Source organism: Microcebus murinus, chromosome 1 (assembly GCF_040939455.1).
Source record: "Microcebus murinus isolate Inina chromosome 1, M.murinus_Inina_mat1.0, whole genome shotgun sequence".
Taxonomy (NCBI): Eukaryota; Metazoa; Chordata; class Mammalia; order Primates; family Cheirogaleidae; genus Microcebus; species Microcebus murinus.
The window spans coordinates 162,652,053-162,679,775 of record NC_134104.1 but is presented as its reverse complement, the minus strand read 5'-3'; the positions used below and the strand labels follow the sequence as shown (position 1 = coordinate 162,679,775).

At 42.8% G+C, this 27,723-nt stretch overlaps 1 protein-coding gene across 32 annotated transcripts in view; it reads right to left on the bottom strand.

Annotated features, from left to right (window-relative positions):
* Positions 1–16,955: 16,955 nt before the first annotated feature.
* Positions 16,956–27,723, bottom strand: part of SLMAP (sarcolemma associated protein) — a 178,536-nt gene continuing 167,768 nt past the window's right edge. For all 32 annotated transcript variants that reach the window (XM_076008880.1, XM_076008870.1, XM_076008919.1 and 29 more), the window contains one exon: positions 16,956–26,921. Coding sequence is in view for 20 of the 32 variants with exons in the window: in XM_076008870.1 (XP_075864985.1) it covers positions 26,829–26,921 (93 nt within the window). In the remaining 12 variants the exon portion in view is untranslated. The remainder of the gene's footprint in view (positions 26,922–27,723) is intronic.

Below are 27,723 nucleotides of genomic sequence, written 5' to 3'. Positions count from 1 at the left end.
TGCCCATCTGCAGTCAGTCTTAGCCCCAGGGGAAAAATGATCTGCTTCAGAGAGCTCTCAGGTGAACCAGGGCCAGGCCTGGCCAGGGAGGGGCTGTGGCAGTCCCACCAGCCCATGCCTTCATTGCAGACAGTAGCACATAGAGCAGTGGCGGCAGCAACAGGTGGTCACGCTCAAGGGCCTGGCGTGGCCATGTCTGTCCACTGAGAAGGGAGGGCCTGTCTGGAAAGGCTGTTCTTCCCAACTTGTGTCTCTGGGCCCCAAACTGTCCTGCCGAGCTCGCCATGGGTTATGAGGAAGGAAATCGCCAGCTGCATCAACTTACAAGTGACGGGAGAAATTATCTTCCAAACCAGACTTAGAATGAACAGCCCCCAAAAAGAGCTCATTCATGAAAGCAGGGCAGACTTGGCAGCATCGCTGGCCTTTGCCTGCAAATCACCTGGGCAGGTAAAATCAGAGAGGCCATGTGTTCTGGGAACTAGAAATTTTCCAGTGTGTGTAGCAGGACAACCTTTCTCACTGCAAAAGTAGCAAAATTGTGAGTCTATTAGTGAGTGTGATGAGTAGTCATAAACAGTGAACATTTATTCAGAGCTTCCTATATGCTGTTCTAAGCTCTGTCTTATGGGCTGTGTACCATCATCACCCCCATTTCACAGATGAGGTAACTGAGGCCCAGAGAGGTGAAGAAATACCAGAAGTCACACACAGCGGGGAGTGGAGCTGGGAGATAAACCCTGGAGGGTAACTCTAAGCTTCTCCCTTTGTGCCCGTGCAGTACTGACTTCTGCCATGGAGATGCCTTGTCTGGTATGGAGCTGTAACAGGGTGAAGCTCAATCCCAGAATGCCAGGGACAGATCAAAGCTGGCACCAAAAGCCACCTGTGTGCTGAGCAATGAGGAATGGATTGGTAAGGCAGGTGTTAAGAGCCGAATTGTGTCCCCCACCCCCAGAAGATGTTTAAGTCCTAACCCCCAGTACCTGTGCATGGGACTTTATTTGGAAATAGGGACTTTGCAGATGTCATCAAGTTAAGATGAGGTCACGCTGGATTAGGATGGCTCTAAATCCAATGATTGGTGTCCTTATGAGGAGAGGGAGATGTGGAGCCTGCAGACAGACAAGGAAGAAGGCCACGTGACCACAGAGGCAGGGATTGGAGTGACCTGGCTCCAGGCCAAGGCACACCAAGAACTGCCAGCATCCTCCAGAAGCTGGGGACAGGCATGGGACAGGTTCTCCTGCACTGCCTCCAGAAACAACTGACATTTTGGACACCTTGATTTCACACTTTGGGCCTCATGAACTGTGAGAGAATGAGTTTCTGTAATTTTAGGCCACTTAGTTGCAGCCCTAGCAAACTAATAGTCACTTTCTCGAATCTTCTCTTAAACCAGCCTTTTCATTTTGCTGTTTTCCTCATTAATGAGTTAAATAATTCTTTGACATGTGGTCACTATTACTTGTATGAGATCCCTTTTGAAAATTATGCTTATGGTTGGGCGTGGTGACTCATGGTTTGTAATCCCAGCACTTTGGGAGGCTGAGGGGGGAGGACTGGTTGAGGCTAGGAGTTTGAGACTAGCCTGGACAACATAGCAAGACTCTATCTCTAAAAAAAAGAAAGAAAGAAAAACAGGGGGAATTATACTTTGCCATAGCACCAACTCAGAGCTGCTATTTCAGCCTCCTCTGCCCACGGTCTGGTAAGCAGTGTCCCCCCATCCTCTGTCTCAGGCACTGGGAAAATGCAGGCTGAGCTCCCAGCGCCCCTGCATACCAGTCCGCCCAGCGCTCGGCTGGAGGAGACAGCCCTTTCACCGTTGGTCTTTTTAAGCAGCCAGAGAGCACTCAGCCTGGCAACAGAAAGCTGAGGGGCAAGGGAAGGTGTGACCTTTTCAAACCTAGGCACGTTTGAGGAGTGGGACAGAGAAGACACTCATAAACCCAAATGAGAGGTGCTGAGGGCCGGGGCTCAGTGACACGAAGCAGGCAGCCAAACAGCCCACTGAGGACAATGAAGTCACTTTAAGGCTGACTCACTGAGATTGGCAGGGAAGTGTGTGCAAAGAAGTCAGCTTCCCCTGCAGCAACGTGGGGTTTGCAGGGTGGGCGGGGGGGCCTTGGCCTTCGCCTGGTTTGAGGCTTCCAGCAGGAGGTTCAGGTGCCAGCCCAGCTCCTTACTGAAAAGAGACACCTTTACGCATGAGGTGCGCAGGGAGATGGACGGGGCAGTGGCCGAGCTGGAATCTCCTCTCCTTCATCTACTCAACTGTGTGGTCAGGACATGAGTCTCACCTCATGTGAAGCGGGAGGCACAAGCAGCTTAAGTAATTTTTTTTTTCCAAAGTGGAAAATATCTTTTAATTTAAAAAAATTACTTCATTCCACCAATTCCAAGATGCACATTTTTTTCACATTTTAACAGCTCAAAAACCTGGATGTGTCTTACTAATAGATTATGTGTCATAGCAGTTTTCCTCCATAGTAGTACATAAAATAATGGTGTCTGTCAATCAATGGCATCTTTTTTTTTTTTTTGAGACAGAGTCTCACTTTGTTGCCCAGGCTAGAGTGAGTGCCGTGGCGTCAGCCTAGCTCACAGCAACCTCAAACTCCTGGGCTCAAGCAATCCTCCTGCCTCAGCCTCCCGAGTAGCTGGGACTACAGGCATGCGCCACCCATGCCTGGCTAATTTTTTTTTTTGTATATGTAATTTTAGTTGGTCAATTAATTTCTTTCTATTTTTAGTAGAGACGGGGTCTCGCTCTTGCTCAGGCTGGTTCGAACCCCTGACCTTGGGCAATCTGCCCGCCTTGGCCTCCCTGAGTGCTAGGATTACAGGCGTGAGCCACCACCCCTGGCCTGCTTCAAGCTTTTTAAAGTGCACGTGCAGTGTGCCATGTAGTTTTATTATTCGCAAATGACACAAATCAGAAGTGTGGGGCCTGACCAGTTCGGAAAGGTGGAAAGCTGTGGGAAATCAGAAAGGTGTGTTTACTCAAGGACAGGATTTTCTTTTTTGAGCCAGGACACAATTTAGCAGAGCCACCAGGAGCCCTCACGCTCAGCTCTATGCAACTTAACCAAACTGGGAAGAAGGCCTACATGGCCCCCAGGAGGCGAGCGACTTCCTGCACACGCTCTGGCTGCGCCAGTGGACAGGCAGTGGCTGCCTGGAGCACTGTGTGCAAAGGATTCTGAGAACCACATCTTTCAAAGTCGAAGAGGCAAGTGATTTGTCCAAGGTCATTTGACTACTGATCAGTGGAACCAATCTGGAATACAGGTTAGTCTGTCCGCCAGCAAATCGAGGGCTCTTCCCACCGTGCCATGTGGTAGCTTCCAAAGGCCACCCTCGCCTCAACCCCACCAGCTGTGTGAAACATCTCCTTTGCCCTGAGTCTAGCTCTGTGGTCGTAAGTGGACCGAAACTTCAACAGAAGACTGAAGTGAGAGGCAAGGGGAAGGAGGCGTGGAAACACCAGCCTGGGGGACCACTGGCTATGAATGAGACTTCTGTTTGCCTGCCCCATGTGTCTGGAATTTTGTGTGAAAACAACAAGCTGGAAGGAGGTGAAAGCATTTTCCCAAAAGCAAGGCCACCACAAACCCCCTCCCTCACTTGTAAAAGACCTGCTTTGTTTCCAGCAAAGCAAAGGAGAAGCTGGGGATATGCTGAAATTTGGGGGAGCTCAGATGTTTAGGGCTTTTTTTTTTGAGACAGAGTCTTGCTTTGTTGCCCAGGCTAGAGTGAGTGCCATGGCATCAGCCTAGCTCACAGCAACCTCAAACTCCTGGGCTCAAGCAATCCTGCAGCCTCAGCCTCCTGAGTAGCTGGGACTACAGGGACGCACCACCATGCCCGGCTAATTTTTTTTGTGTATATATTTGTAGTTGGCAAATTAATTTCTTTCTATTTTTAGGAGAGATGGGGTCTCGTTCTTGCTCAGGCTGGTATCGAACTCCTGAGCTCAAATGATCCGCCCACGTTGGCCTCCCAGAGTGCTAGGATTACAGACGTGAGCCACCGTGCCTGGCCAGGTGTTTGGGGTTGACATGCCAATGACTAGGAAGAGCAGCCATCAGAAAAACCAGGAGCCCAACCAGAACCTGAGACTCCTAATCATCTTCATAACCACACTTGTGTCTGTGTAATGCTTTGTAGTTTGCAAAATGCTTTCTCAGACCTTTTCTGGACAGAGTGAGAGCCTAGGGAGAGACAAAGTACTGACTCATGCAGCCTTCTACCTTGCCGTCTGGGGGACGGTGGCGTGCAAGCACTGTGGGTGCCGTGCTTTGTTCATCATTGTCCCCATCCTTGGGCGTCTGACAGGCGAGGTGGGAGAGTCCTGGCTTCCCTGACTGCCCTGCTAGCTTCAGGATCTTGCGCGAGTTTGTCAACTGTTGCACCAGCTGCGAAAGGGAGACTGACAGTGGCTGCTTGGCAGGGTGGCTGTGCGGATTAAGTGAGCTCTGGGAGTGACAGGCCTGGCTTATGGCAAGACGTAACTGATGGTGGCCACTGGCTGCCTTGGCTACTGAGTAAGGCTGGGCTCCAGTATGGTCTAGCCTGGAAGCATCTGAGTATGGGCCTGCATGTAAGTTCCACCCAGAGAAGCAGTGAGGGGAGGAGAGCCACGCCCTGTTGGGCAGCCTGTGAGACCGATGCTCCTGGTGGGACGTTCCTGGGCGCACAGGGCTGGGCTGCTGGGTATGAGAGCCCGAGTCACCGCGCAGCTTCTCACTTCACCTGCAGCACACAGTGCCGAGATCTAACGAGGCTCAGGTTACATCTTTCCTCTCCTTCAGCCCTCCCTGGGTCCCCATGTCACCCAGAGGAATAGCTACAGTCCTTAAAATGGCCTATAGGGCCCTATACAATTGGGTCCCCACTGCCTCCCTGACCTCTGCTTATACTACTGTCTTCCTACTCTGCCCTGGCCACAATGGCCTCCTCAAACATACCAAACACGCTGCTGCTTCAAGGTCCTCACACATGCTGTTCCACTGCCAGATATGTTCTTCCTCCAGATATTCACACAGCTCCCTCATTTCCTTCAGACTTTTTGCCAAATGGCTCCTTTTCAAAGAGGCCTTCTTTGATGGCTGATGGTGGTGCCTGTCCACCATACCCTGCTGACCTTCCTGCAGAGCACTTCTCAGCCAAGCCATACTTTATAACATACACAAGCTTGTTATCTGTCTCTCTCCACTACAGTGTGAGCCCCATAAGGGCAAGGATTTTGTTTGGTTGACTGCTAGGACTTAGCATTATGCCTGGCATTTGTGGGTGTTCAAAATGATAGGTGCTGAATGAATAAACCACTGTTAAAACAGCAGGCTGCTGTGCAGTGGTATGGCAGAGTCCATTCTTGTTGTCTAGAGCTATTGTTAACAATTGCTTCATGTCAGGCATTGGACTAAACCCTTGATGTGCATTAGCTTATTTAACCAGATACTATTGTTGTTCTGCTTTATAGATGAGTAAACTGGATCTCAAAGAAGATAGTTCCCTTACTCCAGATAGTAAAAGGCAAAAGATTTATATGCTCTGAAAATAACCCAGAGTGCGCCTTACTTTGGCTAGTAATGGCAGAGCCAGAACTACATCTGGTTCTGACTACTTGAGTGTGAGTTCTGAGCCACCACACAATGTTCGTTCCTGATGCAACAGGAGTCCCAAAGCGTGGACACTGGAACTATAGTAAGCATACAGGTGATCTGTATCCCTTCTTCATACTTTTTTTATATTTATGGTTTTTTTTCCCAAGAAGCACATATAATTTTATATTCAGAAAAAGAAAAAATGTTTTTCCACCTGTCTATCCACCAGACATCAGCAAATAACTGGGGACCCTAATGAGGGAGGTTTGCCCATGGCTCTTCTGGGAACCCCTGAATTCCAGCATTTCTGGGAACTTGGTTAAGAGCAAGAGGGTTTCATCTGCTACAGATGATGGGGGCAGGAAGACTTACAGGCAGGATGGTAGGTTGCTATTGTTACCATAGGCACCAAGGTGAGGACAGAAGACAGAGCTGCTTCCACCAGTGCAGTGTTGTGACTTATTTCCTTCTGGATTCTAGTGTTGCACGGACAGTAAAAATGTTTCAGGGTCTGAGACTGGCTGGCTTAATTGATGTCACCTTCCCAAATCATGTTTGGCTTTGGGGCTGTGACAAGGCTCCTGTTTTCATCTGGAAACAATAGGCAGACTTTCCCAAAAAGACCCAGCCTCACTTTTCCAAAAAGAAGACAGTGTGGGTTTTTGTCCCTGCAGGGTCTAGTTAGAAGGAAAGGAACACTGTGACAACTTCTTGACTAATTCCTTCAGACCCATAAGACCCCCGTACGCCCACCCTCCAATTGCCAGTAAATACCATATTAGGGCAAGAAACCAGCACTACAGGTAAGGAGTAAAAACACACAAGAATGTCCTTGTTCTTAGGAAATATGTGCTAAAGTCTACAGGGGCAAAGGAACACAATGAATGAGTTGACATTTTCAGACAGTTCAGAAGAAAACACGTGTGTATAGACACACATACATATAGAGAGATAAAGCAAATGGGACAAAATGTAAACAACCGGTAAATCTGGGTGAGGGCTAAATGTGAGTTCCTTGTGCTATTCTTGTAAATTTCTGTAAATTTGAAATCGCATCAAAATAAAGTTTCAAATAAAAGGAAGTGTATGTATACTGTAACTAAGGTGCCCAGAGGACAAGTGAGCAAGGGATCCAACTCCTTTTCTTGTGCTAAACCAGGGCAGGAACCGGAGAAAATTGTGATCACCCCATTCCTTTTCCCACAGCTTACTCTGGACTCTCCTAAGCTTCCTGGTATGGAAAATATCCTGCTCAGAAGAGACCTTTGATCAGAAAAATGCAATGCCTGGAGCCAGAGATCTGAATCTTTGCAAGGGACCATAGGAGATAACGTGGTAGAGGAAACTTGAGCACCTCCCCCTGGGAAGGCCAAGGCAGGGTCAGGGTGGAGAAAATCTGAAAGTAGGATATGCTTCCCTGGGCAGCGGGGGCTGGAGGTGGCACAGGCAAGTCAGGCACAGCCCTGGCATTAGGAGCGTATAGTTTAATATGAGAGAGAAACTATACCAAGGGACTCATAAGGTAGAAAGTGCTCAGGGTAAGAGGAGGGTCACAGAAAAAGTCCTTCAGGGACTGAGAGCAGGGAGAGGTTGCTTTGGGAATTTTTGGTGGAGATTGGGAAAGGCACAGAGAGACAGACACAGAAATGCTCTGCAATGTGGACTCGTTCTAAATGCCCTTTCTGCTTATGCTCCTCAAACCAAGAGCATGAATCCTTCCCTTCAGTGAGGCAGCTTTTGCATGGTGTGGGTGCACACCCAGCTAGCTCCCTCTTGCTCAACTACTCTCACCCCAAGTTTCCTCTTTCCAATGTCCTTTCTAAACCCCGTTCTTTCCCCAGGGCTAGCTCCAGCCTGCATGAAACCATTCATTCACACCTGACCTGTTTTCACCTTCCCTTTCTTGTTACATCTCCAGTAAGCCCAAATCTTTCCTGTACTTCAAGGCCTGTCTCCAAAGCCCCACTCTCTTCCAACTTCTCAGGCTGCTCCTTGGACAGGTCATTTGATTCTGAGCCAATATGCACCATTAATACGACTTGGTTGCTCGAACATTTAATGCTCCCTCAGGATGCATGGACAGGAAGTTATTTGTATTATTTTTATTTTTTAATTTTTATTTATTTTTTATTTTTTGAGACAGGGTCTCACTCTGTTGCCCAGGCTAGAGTGCAGTGATGTCATCATAGCTCACAGCAACCTCAAACTCCTAGGCTCAAGTGATCCTCCCACCTCAGCCTCCAGAGTAGCTGGGACTACAGGTGTGCACCACCACACCCGGCTAATTTTCTATTGTAGAGACAGGGCCTTGCTCTTGCTCAGGCTGGTCTCAAACTCCTGACCTCAAGCGGCCCTCCCGCCTTGGCCTCCCAGAGTGCCAGGATTACAGGTGTGAGCCACCACACAGGACCATTAAGCTATTTGGAATTGACCAGTGCCACTGCACTCTTAGCAGTTCAGATCCTTGTGGCAGCCATTCTTGAAAGCACTTGCTGACCACCACTGCTCCAGGAGGCAGTCAGAGTGGACAGCAGCCTTGTCACATGACAGGGACAGCTGAGGGAGCCAAGCACGTCGGGCCTTATGCCTGCTTGGAGAGGTGCATTCTAGTAACTGAAGAGGAGTCAGGAAAACAGTAGTTGAGTTCTGGGTAACACAGAGATCAGAACTAGCACTAAAGCAGCTATGAGAAACTAGGAGACAGATTTAGGAATGCTTTATGTTAAAACATGCTGCCATGTGTGGTCGTGTGCTCCCTGTTGCAAGAGGGAGTCAAGTTAATGCGGGGAAGCGGTATAAAGACTTGCCTTATCCAACAAAGAACTTGATCAAAAAAAAAAAAAGACAAAAAAAAGACTTGCCTTGGCCTAGATCAGAATGTCCCAAGTGTCCAACCAACAGTGCACCTCCAGTGGTCGAGGGTGACCTGAGAAAAACAAGGGCAGCACACCGAGGCTTTCATAGACCTTGTCCATATAAAAAAGATTTTCCTTTCTTGATACTGTTTCACAATCCAAAAGGCTCTGAAAATCAAGGCTTTTTTTTATTTGACACCAAAATTCATTTTGACAGAAATCTCTGACCTGAACTGACATATGGTTATTTATGGCTTTCACTTATTCCAATTGGTTGAAAATTCACAGTCCACTGCATAAATTTTGCATTTTACTTTGGAGTGTTATATGTACCATATTAATCCTTCAAAAATGTAAACAACTTTCAATTCCAAAATACAACTGGCCTCCAGGGATTCATAAGGAATTGTAGATTCAGTGTATCCTATTTTTTAGGTGCCATAATGGCCTTACTTTTTTTTTTTTTTTGAGACAGAGTCTCGCTTTGTTGCCCAGGCTAGAGTGAGTGCCGTGGCGTCAGCCTAGCTCACAGCAACCTCAAACTCCTGGCTCAAGCAATCCTCCTGCCTCAGCCTCCCAAGTAGCTGGGACTACAGGCATGCGCCACCATGCCCGGCTAATTTTTTGTATATATTAGTTGGCCAATTAATTTTTTTCTATTTATAGTAGAGACGGGGTCTCGCTCTTGCTCAGGCTGGTTTCGAACTCCTGACCTTGAGCAATCCGCCCGCATAATGGCCTTTCTTTAATGAAATGGTGAGAGTTAATAGTAGCTGGGTTTTTTTCCTTTTTTTTAAATATTAAGAAGTTTTAAGGCCAGGCGCAGTGGCTCACGCCTGTCATCCTAGCACTCTGGGAGGCTGAGGTGGGCGGATTGCCTGAGGTCAGGAGTTCAAAACCAGCTTGAGCAAGAGCGAGACCCCGTTTCTACTATAAATAGAAAGAAATTAATTGGCCAACTAATATACAGAGAAAAAATTAGCCGGGCATGGTGGCACATGCCTGTAGTGCCAGCTACTCAGGAGGCTGAAGCAGGAGGATCACTTGAGCCCAGGAGTTTGAGGTTGCTGCTGTGAGCTAGGCTGACACCACGGCACTCACTCTAGCCTGGGCAACAAAGCGAGACTCTGTCTCAAAAATAAATAAATAAATAAATAAAGAAGTTTTATAGCTTGGTGCTATGGTTTGGATATGGTTTATTTGTCCCCACAAAAACTTAATGTTGGCCAGTCGCGTTGGCTCACGCCTGTAATCCTAGCTCTCTGGAAGGCCGAGGCGGGCCGATTGTTCGAGGTCAGGAGTTCGAAACCAGCCTGAGCAAGAGCGAGACCCCGTCTCTACTATAAATAGAAAGAAATTAATTGGCCAACTAATATAGAGAGAAAAAATTAGCCGGGCATGGTGGCGCATGCCTGTAGTCCCAGCTACTTGGGAAGCTGAGACAGCAGGATTGTTTGAGCCCAGGAGTTTAAGGTTGCTGTGAGCTAGGCTGAGGCCACCGGCACTCACTCTAGCCTGGGCAACAAAGCAAGACTCTGTCTCAAAAACAAAAAGCAAAAAACAAAAAACTTGATGTTGGAAAGTGGGCCTACAGGTAGTGAGTTCTCCCTCTGGTGAGGCTGGATTACTTCCTCAGAGAGTGGGTTGTTATAAAGCCAGGATTCTTTTTTTCTTTTTTCAGAGAGTCTCACTTTGTTGCCCAGGCTAGAGTGAGTGCCGTGGCGTCAGCCTGGTTCACAGCAACCTCAAACTCCTGGGCTCAAGCAATCCTCCTGCCTCAGCCTCCCGAGTAGCTGGGACTACAGGCATGTGCCACCATGCCCGGCTAATTTTTTCTATATATTTTTAGCTGGCCAGCTAATTTCTTTCTATTTTTAGTGGTGACAGGGTCTTGCTCTTGCTCAGGCTGGTTTCGAACTCCTGAGCTCAAATGATCTGCCCGCCTTGGCCTCCCAGAGTGCTAGGATTACAGGCGTGAGCCATCTCGCCAGGCTCCATCCATCCCTCGGGTTTTTGCCTCTACTGGCATGTGTCTGGCTTGCACTTTGACTTCCTCTGCCATGTTGTGCGCTAACACGTGGCCCTCACCAGAAGCTGAGCAGATGCTGGGGCTGTGTTTCTTGTACTTCCCAGCCTACAGAGCTGTGAGTTAAATAAATCTTTTAGAAAATAAATTACCATCTCAGGTAATCTGTTATAACAACACAAATGGAGTAAGATGGTTAGTAAAATGGAACATTTGGCAACCCTGAGGCTACCTCTAAAATTTCTGGAAAATTTTATGGGTTTGTGAAGTCCAGATCCAGCATAAGGCACCTCTGGTGCTTTACAAACCTAGGCTTGAACAGACCAGAGCTTGCCAGCTGGTAGCTCCACTGGCCAAATGGGGTCTGCAGAGATGTTTTGCTTGCCTCCCACAGTGCCTTGGTCACCACTTTTTATCTGAAAGGTAAACATGAAGTCCAGTTTACAGTTTCTTTTGAAATTCAGGAGATGTTAGTCCCACAGGGCATACAATCAGCTGGAACTAAGAAGCAGGTGGCCTCCTCTGCTTTCCACCTGACCGGAACACCCAGATTGCTTCACTGCCACTGGACACAGGACTAGAAAAGACCGCTTTTTCTAGGTTAGGACTGCTGATCATGAATTCTTTCTAGGAGCAGTGCCCTAGCTAACACTTTCCTGCAAAGCTAGGAGGCTGCTGCTGTAGCAAGTCTGCCCAGGAACAGGCCTGTAGCAGACAGAGGATACTAGGAAGCCAGGAGGCCAGATCAACTTGTTCAACTCAGTGGGTTCCTTAGCTGATGACACAAAAGAATTCGCTTGATTAGGAATTCCTTCTCACTTTCACAGAAACTTCTGCCAAAGCTGTAATTATCAGGAATGCTGTCACAGCCTGCCCGAGGCCCAGCTGCTGAAGCCTGTGTGTGATATGGCCCTTCATCCCGAGGATGGCAGCATTCGAGCAAAAACAGTTTCAAAAGTTGGCGTTAATGCATTTGAAACATCTAAAAGAAAAAGGCACAATAAACAACAAAAGATAGCAAGTTGTGGCTATTCAGCCTTTTTCACTCAGCTTATACCCATCCAACCAGAGCTGACACTTGGTCCTGGTGGAGCTTGTACAGATAAAATAAGCCACTGTTACTCAGGCTGTCTGTTTCCAGGGAGTTTCCAGACGCAATGGAAACAGACAACTCTTTTCTTTAAGTATGAAGCATAGAAGATAATATAGGAAATACCCATGTACACAGTACCCCAAATGGACAAATGTTAAATTCTGCCATGTGCCTTTTTAAAAAACAAAACATTCATTTTAAAGTTGATGTCCCTCCCTGTTTCTGCTTAACCCCCGAGTCCCTTTTCCTTCCACCACTATCCCAGAAGCAAGTACAGGGAGTTGGCATCTACTGATGCTCTTTCTACACAGACAATATAGTTTTTGTTTTTCATTAAATATTGTTTCAGCTCTACTGGAGTTGATACATTTAAATCCAGTTCATTAATTTTAGCTTTTATATAGTGTCCCATCACACAGTTACTTCCCACGATTCATCTGCTTCCCTACGGATGGACATTCAGATTGTTTCTAAGTTTTTGCTATTACAAAGAATACTTCTGTGAACAAGTACCCTTGTGCACATTTCCTGTGCACACACATCCGAGTTTCTCTAATATATATAACTAGAAAAAGGATTGCTGGATAAAGTATTATATGTACATTTTCAATGTTACTACACATTGTTCAATTGCTCTCCCAAGTGGCCATGTTATGTTATGACGCACCAAAACGAATCATAGTTTCTACTTTTCTATACCTTTGTTAACACTTAGCATTATTATAGCTTCACCTTTTTTCAGTGTGAAGGATATGCAATGATATCTTATTAAGGTTTCAGTTTGTATTTCCTGAATTATCTTTTTATATTTTATTGGCCATCTGGATTCTTTTTCTGAGATTTGCTAGTTCATATCCTTTTTTGGAAGAGTTTGAGAAAAATTGGTATTAGTTCTTTAAATATTTGGTAGAATTCAGCAGAGAAGCCATCAGGTCTTGGGTGTTTCTTTGATGGGAGGCTTTTTATTACTGATTCAATCTCCTTGCTAGTTATTGGTCTGTTCAGATTTTCTATATCTTCATGATTCAGCCTTGGCAAGTTGTATGTTTCTAAGAACTTATCTGTTTCTTCTAAGTTATCCAATTTGTTGGTATGTAATTGTTCATATTATTGTAATTGTTCATATTATATTATATTATATGTTGTTCATATTATATGCCAACAAATGGTCTCCTATAATCCTTTGTATTTCTGTAGTATCACTTGTAATGTCTCTTTTTTTCTTAGTCTAGCTAAGCATTTGTTGATTTTATCTTTAAACGTTTGTTGATTTTATCATTTCAAAGCACCAACTCTTAGTTTTGTTTGTTGACCAATTCTATTGTTTTTCCAGTCTCTGTTTCATGTATTTCTGCTGATTTTTATTATTTCCTTCCTTCTACAAACTTTGGTCTTAGGTTGTTAGCTCATATCCTTTGACTATTTTTCTTTTGGGTTTTTCTTTTTTTTTTTTGAGACAGAGTCTCACTTTGTTGCCCAGGCTAGAGTGAGTGCCGTGGCATCAGCCTCGCTCACAGCAACCTCAAACTCCTGGGCTCAAGCGATCCTCCTGCCTCAGCCTCCTGAGTAGCTGGGACTACAGGCATGCGCCACCATGCCTGGCTAATTTTTTCCTATATATATTAGTTGGCCAATTAATTTCTTTCTATTTATAGTATAGACGGGGTCTCCCTCTTGCTCAGGCTGGTTTTGAACTCCTGACCTTTAGTGATCCGCCCGCCTCGGCCTCCCAGAGTGCTAGGATGACAGGCGTGAGCCACCGCGCTTGGCCTCTTGTGTTTTCTTAACATATTATACTTACTTATAAATTTGGGATACTAATCCTGTTATAAATGTTGCAAATATCATCTCCCAGTTTGTCTTCTATTAAATATTTTCCACTGTACAAAAGTTTTTCACATTAATATACATAGTTGAATTAATTTTTACCTTGCGGTCCTACTGTCTCAGCCTCCTGAGTAGCTGGAACTACAGGCATGTGCCACCACACCCGGGTAATTTTTCTATTTTTTGTAGAGACAGAGTCTTGCTCTTGCACAGGCTGGTGTTGAACTCCTGGCCTCAGGCAGTCCTCCCGACTTGGCCTCCCAAAGTGCTAAGATTACAGGCGTGAGCCTGGTCCCCTTCCCTTTTTTCTAATAAAGTCTTTAATTCATCTGACATTTATTTTTGTATAAGGCATAGAGATTGGCTTATTGTTTTTCAATATGGAAATCCAACTGTCTGCTCAAACTATTTATTAAATTAGTTCTCCAGTGATTTATAATGTAATGTGACCTCTATTACAATACCAAGATTCTATAGGTGCTTGGATTGATTTCTGAGCTCTTTTGTACCACTGATGTATTTATTTGTCTGTCTCTGCCCTAACACCATATTCTAAATCACTATAGCTTTATTAGAAGTCTTGAAATTTGATGGAGCAAGTCTGTGCTTTTTTCTTTTGCAGAAGTTCTTGGCAATTCTTGAAACTTTAAATTTCCTATCAGTTTATTAAATTCAAAGAAAAATGCTATTGGAATTTTGATTGGAATTACATTAAATTCACAGATTACTTTTGAGAAAGTAGACATCTTTATAATACTGAGCTTTCCCTTTCACAGAGTGTATTCTTTTATGAGGGACAGAGTTTCAATCTGTCACCCAACCTGGAGTACAGTGGCTCAATCATAGCTCAGTGTAATCTCACTACCTGGGCTCAAATGATACTCCCACCTCAGCCTCCTGGGAAGTGGGGACCACAGTCATGTGCCACCATGTTCAGCTAATTTTTAAATTTTTTGTAGAGACAAAGGTCTCACTATGTTGCCCAGGCTGGTTTCAAATACCTGGCCTCAAGCGATCCTCCTGCCTCCGCCTCCCAAGGTGCTGATATTACAAGCGTGAGCAGCCACATACAGCCTACTCAGAATACCTTTGAAAGAGAATACTCAGGACTAGCTATATCACATAGGGTGCACTCTTTAAAAAAAAACAGAATTTTTTAGAGTAGTTTTAGGTTCAAAGCAACACTGGGTGGAAATTAGCATGCATTTAAAAGAGCCCAGAGAGAAATTCCTATTTACTCTTTGTATATCTCAATAATTTGTTTTTATTTTTTTTTTTTTTTTTTTTTTTTTTTTTAAGAGACGGGGTCTCGCTATGTTGCCCAGGCTGGAGTGCAGTGGCTATTCACAGGCGCGATCCCACTACTGATCAGCACGGGAGTTTTGAATAATTTGTTTTTAGGCCGGGCGCTGTGGCTCACGCCTGTAATCCTAGCTCTTGGGAGGCCGAGGCGGGCGGATTGCTCAAGGTCAGGAGTTCAAAACCAGCCTGAGCAAGAGCGAGACCCCGTCTCTACTATAAATAGAAAGAAATCAATTGGCCAACTGATATATATATATAAAAAATTAGCCGGGCATGGTGGCACATGCCTGTAGTCCCAGCTACCAGGGAGGCTGAGGCAGAAGGATCGCTCGAGCCCAGGAGTTTGAGGTTGCTGTGAGCTAGGCTGACGCCACGGCACTCACTCTAGCCTGGGCAACAAAGCGAGACTCTGTCTCAAAAAAAAAAAAAAAAAAAAAAAAATAATTTGTTTTTAATCTTATTAACACTGACTTTGGTAACTGGCCTTGATTCCATTCCATTCATTACAGTCTGATAATGAAGAGTGCATTCATTACATTACTGATACAGTCCATCCCATTCCATTGCACTCCACTCCACTCTATTCCTTTCCATTTCACTCCATGCCATTCTATTGCAATCCACTGAATTTCACTCCACTTTTTTCAATATCATGCCATTACATTCCATACTCTACCCTATTCCATTCCACTCTATTCTATTCCAATCCATTCCATTTTATTCAATTCTGCTATCTACCATTCCACTCCATTCCACTTGAATAAACTCAATTCCACTCCACTTCATTCTACCAGATTCCATTCCAGGCCATTCCTTTCCATTCCAGTCCACTCCACTCCGCTACATTACCCTACACTCAATCCAAACCACTACATTCCATTCCGTTTTATTGCACTCCATTTCATTCAGTCCCATTGCATCCCACTCTATTCCACTCCAGTCCATTACATTAATTCCTTCTATTCCACTCCATTCTACTCCACTCCATTCAAGTCCATTCCACTTTACTGCATTTCTTTCCATTCCATTCTACTGTACTCTAATCCATTCCACTACACTCCATTCTACTTTATATGATTCCATTCTATTCTACTCCATTCCATTTTCTTCCACTCCTCTCCATTCCATTCCATTTCACACTATTCTATTTCATTTGATTCAATTCCACTCCACTCCATTTTATTCCATTCCATTTCAATACACTCCATTCCATTCTACTCCATTCTGCACTATTCCACTTCATTCCACTCCAATCTGTTCAATACCAATCCATGCCAGTCCGTTCCACTTCACTCCATTCCATTCTTTTATTTCTATTCCAGTCTGTTCCTCTCCATTCTATTCCACTACACTCCATTCCATTCCATAGAATTCCACTCCATAGAATTCCACTCTACTTCCTTCCTTTCCACTCACTCCATTCAATACTATTCCATTCCACTTCACCCCACTCAATTTTATTACATCAATTTCCACTCCATGCCACATCATTCCACTCCATTCAATTCCATTTCACGCCACTCCATTCCATTTCAATCCATTCCACTCCATCCATTACATTATATTCTACTCCACTTCATTCCACTCCATTCCCCTGTATTTTACTCTTTTCCACTCCATTACATTAAATTCTTTTCCATTTCACTCCATTTCATTCCATTGCACTACACTCTACTCCATTTCATCCCATTCCATTCTTTTCCATTTCATTCCATTAGGTCCTACTCCACTCCATTCTACTCCATGCCATTGCATTCCATGCTACTCTACTCCACTCAATTCCAATCCAATCCATTCCATTCCATTCAACTCCTTTCTATTCCATTCCATTGCATTCCAATAAATTCAATTACACTCCATTGCATTGCCTTCCATTCCACTCCACTCACTCCAATCCATTCCATTCAATTCCACTCATTGCATTCTATTCCACTCCACTGCTTGCCACTCCATTCTAAACAACTCTACTCCATTCCATTCCACTCCATTTTATTCCAATTACAATCCATTCCACTTTTTATTTTATTCCATTCCAATTTATTTCATTCCATTCCATTTCACTCAATGCCATCCCTTTCCATTCCATTGCATTCCACTCCACTGCTTTCCATTCCATTCCATTCAACTGCACTAACTCCACTCCATTCCATTCCATTTTTACTTCTGTTCAAGTACATTCCTCTTCACACCACTCCATTCCACTTCACTTCACTCATTCAGTTATATTCCTTTCCAATCCATTCAACTCCATTGCATTCCACTATACTCCACTGCATTCCATTTTATTCTATTCCCTTCTTCCATTCCATTCCACTCCATAATGCTTCATTCCAATCCATTCCATTCTACTCCATTCCATTCTTTTGCACCCCACTCTATTTGATTCTATTCCACTCCATCCCACTCCATTCCAATCAACTCCACTCCACCCCTTCCATTCCATTCTACTGCATTCCACTCCTTTTCTCTCTATTCCACTCCATTCCATTCTACTCTACACTTTATTCCAATCCATTCCTTTCCATCTCATCCAATTCCACACAGCTCCATTCTATTCCATTCCATTCCACTCCATTCCATTAGACTCCACTCAATTCTAAACCACTCCATTCCTATCCATTCCACTATGTTTCATAAAATTCCACTCCACTTGATTTCTTCATTCCATTTCACTGCACACCATTTGACTCCATTTCATTCCACTGCATTCCATTCGATTCCACTTTATACCACCCCACTCCACTCAACACCATACCATTCAATTCCACTCTGTTCAGCTCCATTCCATTCCATCTTACTCCATTCCACCCCACTCTATTCTATTCCTTTTCACTGCATTCTATTTCATTCCAATCCTCTCCACTCTATTCTATTCCATTCCATTTCCCTCATTTCTATCCCATACCATTCCACTCCACATTTCACTCCTTCCCATTCCATTCCACTCATTTTTCCTCTCCATTCCATTGCGTTCCACTCCACTTCATTCCCCCCTAGTGCATTCCATTCCATTCCACTTCACTCCATTCCAGTCCTTTCCATTTTTTTTTCTTTTGGCTCAATTTATTATCCTCACTCTTTTTTTTTTTTTTTTTTTTTTGAGACAGAGTCTCACTTTGTTGCTCAGGCTAGAGTGAGTGCCATGGCGTCAGCCTAGCTCACAGCAACCTCAATCTCCTGGGCTCAAGCGATCCTACTGCCTCAGCCTCCCGAGTAGCTGGGCCTACAGGCATGCACCACCATGCCTGGCTAATTTTTTGTATATATATATTTTAGTTGGTCAATTAGTTTCTTTATATTTTTAGTAGAGGTGGGGTCTCACTCAGGCTGGTTTCAAACTCCTGACCTTGAGCAATCCACCCGTCTCGGCCTCCCAGAGTGCTAGGATAACAGGTATGAGACACTGATCCCAACCAATTATCCTCACTCTTATTTTCTTTCTTCTCCTCCCTGCCCCACCTATTTACCCTATACCACTCCATATTTTATATACCTGTGTAGACCATATTAAAGCTTTGCTGAAACACAGGAGGGCATATATAAATGCTTATTTAATACCTTTCTGATTATTAATTGGTGAAAACAAGGTTCAGCTTTTCTCATTATGTTTAACTGTATACTTTTTTATTTTTTATTTTGGCATATTATGGGGGTACAAATTTTAAGGTTTCAATAAATGCCCTTTCCCCCTCCCCCCACAAGTCTGAGTTTCCAGCATGACCATCCCTGTGTACTTTATTATTTTTTGAGATACAGTCTTACTTTGTTGCCCAGGATAGCATACCGTGGTGTTAGCTTGGCTCACAGCAACTTCAAACTTTGGGGCTCAAGCAATCCTCCTGCCTCAGGCGCCCCCCACCCCCCCTGTAGCTGGGACTACAGGTGTGCCACCACGCCCAGCTAATTTTTTTAAATATATATTTTTAGTTGTCTGGCTAATTTTTTCTATTTTTAGTAGAGATGGAGTCTCGCTCTTTCTGATGCTGGTCTTGAACTCCTGACCTCAAGTGATCCCCATGTCTCAGCCTCCCAGAGTGCTAGGATTACAGGCTCTGAGCGAGCCACCATGCCCAGCCTAACTGTGTACTTTAAAAAAGTCTAAAAATTTGTGAGAAATGAGGCTCTTTTCCACAGTCAAATTTGCATTCATGGTTATAGAATATTCATTGCCACTAAGTTATTTTATTACAGGCCAGAAGGCACACCATCATGCTACCTACCAGTGGCTATCGCTAGCAACCAGAAAGCAGTGATTCAAGTCCACCTTGAGACTTGGGTCCTGCTCCCTTTATCCAACAATTAAGTGAGCATCTAATATGTGCCAAAGTGAGTAAAGACCCAGTATTTAGTTGCCCTCTGGAAACCTGAAATCTCAAAGAACTTAAAATGGGGAAGAAAGAACCAGCAATTACAGCCCAGGGAAGGAGGGGATAAGCTATGAGGAGAGGTACACCTAGTTCAGTGTCCAATAAAAGCTGTCCCCATAGCTTTACAGATAAATAGTGGTTGAAGAGAAAGGACATACCTTTAAGAAAACTATCTAATTGGAGAAATATTTCTAACAATTTCTAAATTTAAATTATAGGTATGACAGTAATCTTGAAGAAGCAAAAGCTTCATAAATCCTCATCCTAAGAAACGCATTTCCTAAGTGCTCTCTTGTTCTAGACTTTCTGCAACTTGTTTAGAATCAACAAAATCAATGGTCAGGGGAAGGGCGTATTTCTCACCAAAGTTTCTTCAGTTTGCCCATTTGATACACTTCATAAAATCATGTCCATTAGCAATTCAGAAGTCTCCTAATGGGAGGTTAGGTGATGAACCAGTCTCCAAGCTGGCTCCCAAGGATCCCTGCTGCTACCTCTTGGTATCCATGCTCTTGGTTAATCCTTTCACACGTTGTACCAGGGTTAGTCTGTGTGACCAACAGAATATGGCAGAGTGATGGCATGTTACTTCAGAGATATGGATATAAACGACATGGCAGCTTTCACCCTTGTGTGGAATCCCATCTCTTTTGTTTTTCTCTTGAATCACTTACTCTGGGGGATGCCAGCTTCTGTGTCTGAGCAGCCCTAAGGAGAGGACCACATGGTAAGGAACTGAAGTCTCTGGCTCCCAGACACCTGAATGAACTTAGAAAACCCACCTCGCCCTACCAACAGCATGACGGCAACTCCATAAGAGACCTTGAGCCAGAACCACTCAGCTAAGCTGCTCCTGGATTCCTGACCCTCAAAAACTGTGTGAAACAATATTTGCTGTTTTAAGCTAAATTTTCAGGGTAATCCGCTACACAGAAATGGACTAAAATAGCAGGTTTTGAGAATCTTCCTACAAAATGAGGCCTGAAAAATAAATGTGGCTTAGGTATTCAAATATAGATGACTTGAGCAGGTAGAAGGTTCTATTCATTCCAGGTGATATTATAGTACTTACTCATCTTCAATGAAAAGGGCCTTACATGGAAATAGCACATACATATTCGCCACCTAATTTTGGCTAAAGTATTTAAAATACAATTTTTTTTCTTTTGATACAGAGTCTGGCTGTGTTGTCTGGGCTAGAGTGCCGTGGTGTCAGCCTAGCTCACAGCAACCTCAAACTCCTGGGCTCAAGCGATCCTCCTGCCTCAGCCTCTCGAGTAGCTGGGACTACAGGGATGCACGACCATGCCCAGCTAATTTTTTCTCTATATATATTTTAGCTGTCCAGCTAATTTCTTTCTTTTAGTAGAGATGAGGTCTTGCTCTTGCTCAGGCTAGTCTTGAACTCCTGAGCTCAAGTGATCCACCTGCCACAACCTCCCAAAGTGCTAGGATTACAGAGGTGAGCCACTGCGCCCTGCCCAAATTTTTTTTATTTTGCCAAAGTTGCATCATTGAATAAATTCATATGAGTTTTTTAAAAACGTGATTTATTAGCTACATGAAGTCCTAAATTAGAACGTCCAACTTGAAGAGCAGAGACCGCCATCCCTACTAAAATAGAAAGAAGTTAGCCAGACAACTAAAAATATATAGAAAAACTTAGCTGGGCATGGTGGCACATGCCTGTAGTCCCAGCTACTCAGGAGGCTGAGGCAGGAGGATCGCTTGAGCCCAGGAGTTGGAGGTTGCTATGAGCCAGGCACTCTAGTCCCGGCAACAGAGCAAGCCTCTGTGTCAAAAAAAAAAAAAAAGTTTTTTTTTTGGTCAGGGTTTTTAGTGCCTTTGGAGTTCCTCCCTTGTATGCTTGTAGAACTTACCATGAGGAAGGATTCTTAGTCTTGCAGGAAAGGATCCTGTCATTTAACAGGGAACAGATGCTGTTCAAGCAGGCATGCCTGCTTTAAATTCTAATGTAGAACAAGATAATGGGATAAATAAGTACATAAAAATTTAGGATCAAGAAAAATCCTAGGATATAATTTCACAGAGTAGAAGTCTGAATCTCTAAATGAAGTCTGGCTACCTAGATACACTCTGGTCAGTTCAAATGGTAAAAATGAAAAGATGCAGTGAAAAGCAGCTGTGGACAGCAGGAGCATAACAGTTCCTCTACTTGCTCCCCTCTTACTTCCCTGATCCCCTTAGCTGTTATTTATTCTCAGTGCTCCTATCTTTTTCATAGGTTTTATGGGCCTTATCTCAGTGTCCTTGCATGACAGGTAACAAGTCATGTGCTGAAACATGCTTCATCTTTAGGAAGAAAAATGCAGCTGCTCAACCTACTGAATGAGCTACGCTGTAAACACAAACGATAAAGCATGGTGAACACTTGCTTCCATGCGCAGGTTTATTACTGGATCCATCCCTGTTCATGCCCCAGCCCATTAATAGAAGATTTCTTTCAAAGAGCCAGTCCGGCTAACAAAATTTTCCTTGGCTTAAAAACAAACCAAAAAACCCCAAAAAACTCCCCCAAACCAACCCCCCCCCTGCACTAGTTAACCTGTTACCTGCAAGGAAAAATCCAGGACACTACACCCAAACCCTTAAAAATGCTTTCCAATCACAAATCTAGGAAAATCAAACTCAGATGCTAATGGTTTTCAATGCCAGGTACTTCAAGAGAAACTAGTCGTTTTTCCCCAGACCATCTGGAAGAGAAAAAACTCACCTTTGGCTGCGGAGCCCGATAGTCCTGGCTGGGATGGTTGGGCAGCTGAAGGTGAGAGGAAATGTACCTCTCTTCTATGATTCCATAAGCTCCTACATCTTCTGCTATTACATTGCATTTGTAATTGCCAGCTTCCTTCCTCACCTCTACACCAAAAGTTCTATGAAGATAGGAATAAGTATTGCCAGGATCTGGCACAGTGCCTCTTATCAGATACTCAATACGTTTTTGGATATAAAACCACTGAAACCTGGAGACACAATGTGGAGTAGCAGAAAATGAAATAAACATCTTGGTTCTCAACTTTATAACTTATTATGACTCCAAGTCAAAAATTCTCTGGATTTACTCCTGGATGTATAAAACGGTGAGACTGGATTGCTAAGGGTTCCTCTAGCACTGCAATTCTATGTACACATGGACAAAGCATGTTTAAAACTGTAAGACTGACTGTTGAATGAACACACCAGAATTCGTAAGTGCAAATGAATACCAGTCTTTTTTTTTTTTGAGAAAGAATCTCGCTTTGTTGCCCAGGCTAGAGTGAGTGCTGTGGCATCAGCCTCGCTCACAGCAACCTCAAACTCCTGAGCTCAAGCGATCCTGCTGCCTCAGCCTCCCGAGTAGCTGGAACTACAGGCATGCGCCACCATGCCTGGCTAATTTTTTCTCTCTATATTAGTTGGCCAATTAATTTCTTTCTATTTATAGTAGAGACGGGATCTCACTCTTGCTCAGAGTTGGTTTCGAACTCCTGAACTCAAATGATCTGCCCGCCTTGGCCTCCCAGAGAGCTAGGATTACAGGCGTGAGCCACCGTGCCCGGCCAAATATTAGTCCATTTAAAGGTGGGTACTTCTGTAAATTAATTACTCATTCAACTATGGAAACCAATTTGGAATCTTTTTGTAGCTTTTAAAAACTAACAAGAGCAACATATATTTACTACTAAAAATAAATCAGAAATCATAAAGGGGGAAAGGAATTCAACCATAATCATACAAAGACAATCATTACTACATTCTGGGTTTAAATCTTTCTAAGTTTTCCTGCTATAAACATAGCCTGTATGCCTACATTTTTTTCCTTTATAAAGCAAGGGTTATTCTACATTGGTAACCTGTTTCTTTTACTTAATATAGCATGCATATCTTTCCACATACGTTGTAAGCACAGTAATCTGGAGAGTGGCAATATTAATTTATTTAACCAATGACCCACTACTGTATATTTAGGTTATCTGTCACCATTACAAAAAATGCTGTACCAATGCCCTGGAAGTTAAAATCTTATGCACATAATTATGTTCTTTGAATAAATTTCCAGAAGTGAATTTTTTGTAGCAAGCCTGCAATTTTGTCCTTTTTTTTGAGACAGAGTCTTACTCTGTTGCCCAGGCTAGAGTGCCGTGGCGTCAGCCTAGCTCACAGCAACCTCAAACTCCTGGGCTCAAGTGATCCTTCTGTCTCAGCCTTCCGAGTAGCTGGGACTACAGGCATGTACCACCATGCCTGGCTAATTTTTTTTTTTGAGACAGAGTCTCGCTTTGTTGCCCAGGCTAGAGTGAGTGCCATGGCGTCAGCCTAGCTCACAGCCACCTCAAACTCCTGGGTTCAAGCAATCCTCCTGCCTCAGCATCCCAAGTAGCTGGGACTACAGGCATGTGCCACCATGCCCGGCTAATTTTTTCTCTCTATATTAGTTGGCCAATTAATTTCTTTCTATTTATAGTAGAGATGGGGTCTCGCTCTTGCTCAGGCTGGTTTTGAACTCCTGACCTCGAGCAATCCACCCGCCTCGGCCTCCCACAGTGCTAGGATTACAGGCGTGAGCCACCACCCTCGGCCTCCCTGGCTAATTTTTTCTATATATTTTTAGTTGGCCAATTAATTTGTTTCTATTTGTAGTGGAGATGGGGTCTCGCTCTTGCTCAGGCTGGTGTCGAACTCCTGACCTTGAGAGATCCTTCTGCCTCAGCCTCCCAGTGTTAGGATACAGGCCTGAGCCACCATGCCCGGCCAAGCCTGCAATTTTGAACTGTTGATTTGTATGCAGTTTTTTCTCTTTGGCAGCAAATTTCTATCATTTAGATAGTAGATGTATAATCACTGGAAGGAGCCAAAAGTCAATGGGGGTCAAGTCTGGTGATTAAAGTGAGTGATCAAGCTAGGCAATACTATTTTTGCTTGAAAGCCTCTGACTACATACAGCAATGTGAATGGTTTTCATATGTGACTCAAAGTAGTTTGGAAGGCAATTATAACAGGAATTCCAAAACTATTTTGGACAATTCATTCATTACTAAAGTAAACACATTACTTCACTGGGAGATACTATGAAGGGGATGAAGAGGGGCAGTTCATAATATCACAGTCATATCTCATTCACACACATAGGAATTCTTAACGGTTGAATCAAACAATTCATTTAAAATAGATGTACTGGTTCACCTAAAACTTTAATATTTGCAAATTTTTTTCAGTATGACATTCTCATAAACACTTATTTACCACTTGAGTGGTACTTCACATACATTATCTTTTCAATTTTCACAATGCTACCACAAATATCAGTATTACTCTCCTCGTTTTGTAGATGAGGAAATGGAGACTCAAAGAAAAATAAGTCATTTGCCTAAGGTAATACAGCTGATCAAAGGCAGAACCACGATGTCAATACAAATCTGTTTGGCTTCAAACACCATGTTCTTTTCATTTTCTGACCTTGCCATGTAGCACCTTCGAATAATTCTTAAATGTATCATTACAAGGTTTTTCAATTCTGAACTGCTTTGCTTAAAATTTCTTAATAATGCTATCCCTACCAGTGAATAATTCTATTCTTTCTTTAACCTGGAAGTTAACAAACCTGGAAGTATTGCTTATAAATAGGCTCATTTATGTTCTTGAGAATAACTGGAAATAACTACAAAAAACATTTATTCAATTTGAATAAAGTAAATATTGATACTAGGCCTTACATTTAAAGAGACTGGTCTGGTAAGTGAGTTACACTTTGATAATAGCCAAATTAAAAGGGAAAAAAATAGAATAGTAAGTTAAATTATAGGCTAATAAAACTTGGAGGAAATAGCTGAGTGCTTTCATTTAACTCTGAAGAACACCAAATGTTTGTTGCATAAAGAGTCATTTCAAGAAAAGACTATTAACAACCCAACAGTAGAGTCAGCACTAAGAATCTCAATAATACCCAACTCAAACGTGTGTAGGGAGAGTAAAGTTATTTTATTAAATCATGCACATCACGTGTGTTAGTGCAAATAGTTTAATTTGTACTCCAGAAATTCTATTGTACTTTATATCTTTACAAAATAGATTTAAAACAATTATTTACTTTAAAAAATGTAATTCTGAAGTTAAGCATTTCAGAACAATATTTGCAATAACCTATATACAAGAGGTACTAGGTACCACTGGCATATTAGCATTCTGTGGTGGAGTGGCTTCCTGCAACAGAAAATGATGAAATGAACTATATGACAGTATTTTCTAAGGTCATTTGTGACTAATTCCTCCACAAATCTAGTGATCCTCCCAACAGCAATCCCAAATAGCTTAAAATATAACCTTAGTTTAAAGTATAAACAGTGAATGCCAAACATCACATGGCAAATTAAATCCTAAACTCCTATTTCAATATTTGGCTAGACCTGTGGATTGCCACAGTACATTCAAACCAATTCACTGACATTCCCACTCAGTCTTCACTGACTGAAAAATTTAACTATGTGATACTTTAGGATATTCTATGACCTAAGTAAACTTTATTGACGTAACTATGATGCTGCACAAAACCATAGCTAAACTTTCGCTTCTGTGTTTTAAATTTATAACATCAAGCAGTGTTTAGGTGCTTCATTGTGCATAGAATACCATTAATCTCAGGAATAGTGCTTCTCATTAACAGAAAGTCCCAATTAACAACCATAAAAAGAAAATAACCATTTGTATACCCAACCTGGAAATCTGTTGGTAGGTAACAACAGCCCAGCTTGAACATGAATTAGCCCAGACACGTCATAACCAAATTAAGTCAATAAAAGCTTATCTAAAGAGATATTAATTCTTTCTTCAATTAAACATGCTTGGAGGAACAGATGATAGAAAAAAAAATCATGCTTCCTAAAATGCTGTATATGAGAAAGTAACTTGGCTTTTAAAGAAAATATCTCTTTAAATACATGAGGTTTAATAAATTACATTCCAATTGACTCAACAGTTTGGTTGACTGCACTGAAACTGTATAATTACTATGCTTTTGCTCCCAGAAATACTTCAGTTTGCTCAAGAAAATACACACTCTCATGGAAAGTTTTTCAAAGTTGATGTCCTCCACATCTTCAAGTCACATTAAGGCTGAACAAGCGTGCATATATTCCCCAAATTATCACAATAACAGAGTATTTTCCAAATGTATTTTTCCTTAAAAAAAAATTCACGCAAATAGTTGTCTGTAAGTCTTGTTCCCAATAGCTCAGTGTTTTTATAACAAGTAAAAATGGCGTAAATATGTAAAAAAAATATATATATATGTGTATATATTTCAAACTGATAGGCACTGAGCACACAGGGCCTCTCTTCCCATGTATGTGTTGGTTGTTTGGTTTGGGTAGTTATCGAATCAGAAAAATGAATTATCTGGCCATCAGAATTCAGAGTAAAAGACTCATAAATTTAATGTTATAAATAATTTGGTATACCAAGAAGCCTACTTTAGGCCACCATAATATTCAGAATCTCAACATACTAATTTAAAAATTGCATGAAAAATTGCAAGCAAATTATTGCTTACAGTAGAATAAAGTCACAATTTTATATCCTCTTTATAGACAGATACATTTTATATTGTTTAAAGCAATGATCCTACAGCTGTATTCTTGTACTTCTGCTGTTTTAAGAGGTAAAAAGGAAGAAAATGGTTCTGTTTGTCCCCAGCATGCGTGTGATGCCAGCTTCTAGAGGGAGGACGGTGCACAGACTCAAGGAACACTCTCATGGAGAAGCTCTGGCCAGACCTGGCACATACAGCACAATGGCTGTCACCGCAACCAGGGCAGCCAACATGGGCATCCAGGGCCAGGGTTTCTGTGTGGAAAGAAACCAAGAGTCAGTGTCACATTCTCCCCTCTCTTTTCATACCTACTAACCCCTTGGTTCCAGGGAGTCCTGAATACTTAACAGAATATTGGAAAAATCTTATTTTTGTTTCATAAGAATAAAGTCTAAAAAGGAAAGAAAAAAAAGTGAGGGAGTACAGGTATAAGGAGAGCCATAAAAGCAGGACCACCATTTGGAAGCCTAACACGTACCAGGAAAGTCCTGGGCAGTTTTCAACTTTGTTACAGTTGAAACCAAGTAGGAACTTCTAAGAAATCTTCTGGGCTCCAGCTGCTTTATTTACTCTCGTAGCAATATAATTGATGTATGTAGATGCCTGTAGTATGTTTCTGCCTAACATGTTTATTTCTTGAAGAAAACAAGACTCCCACATGTTGGGATATTTTATACTAGGGCTGGTGGCTAAGGTGATAGAAAGAAAATGGTCTAGGCTTTGATCCTCTAACTTGAAAGCATAGAAGACAAAATCAGATGGGGGTCAAGAGTGGGAAGTAACATTAGGGATCCTGCCTGTCTGAAAGCCATGTGATCATCTCATAGGTTCTACTAACATGCATGCCAATTAGAGGCAAGCATGGAAGGGCTGCTCTCTGTTGACTTTCAGAGGGCTATATAAACTGACTTTAGTTGACACTTTTATTTTTACTTGTGTTCCGACAGTCTTATTGAGAAAGGTGGTTTCTATTTTATTTATTTATTTATTTATTTATTTATTTATTTATTTTTGAGACAGAGTCTCATCTGTTGCCTGGGCTAGAGTGCTGTGGCG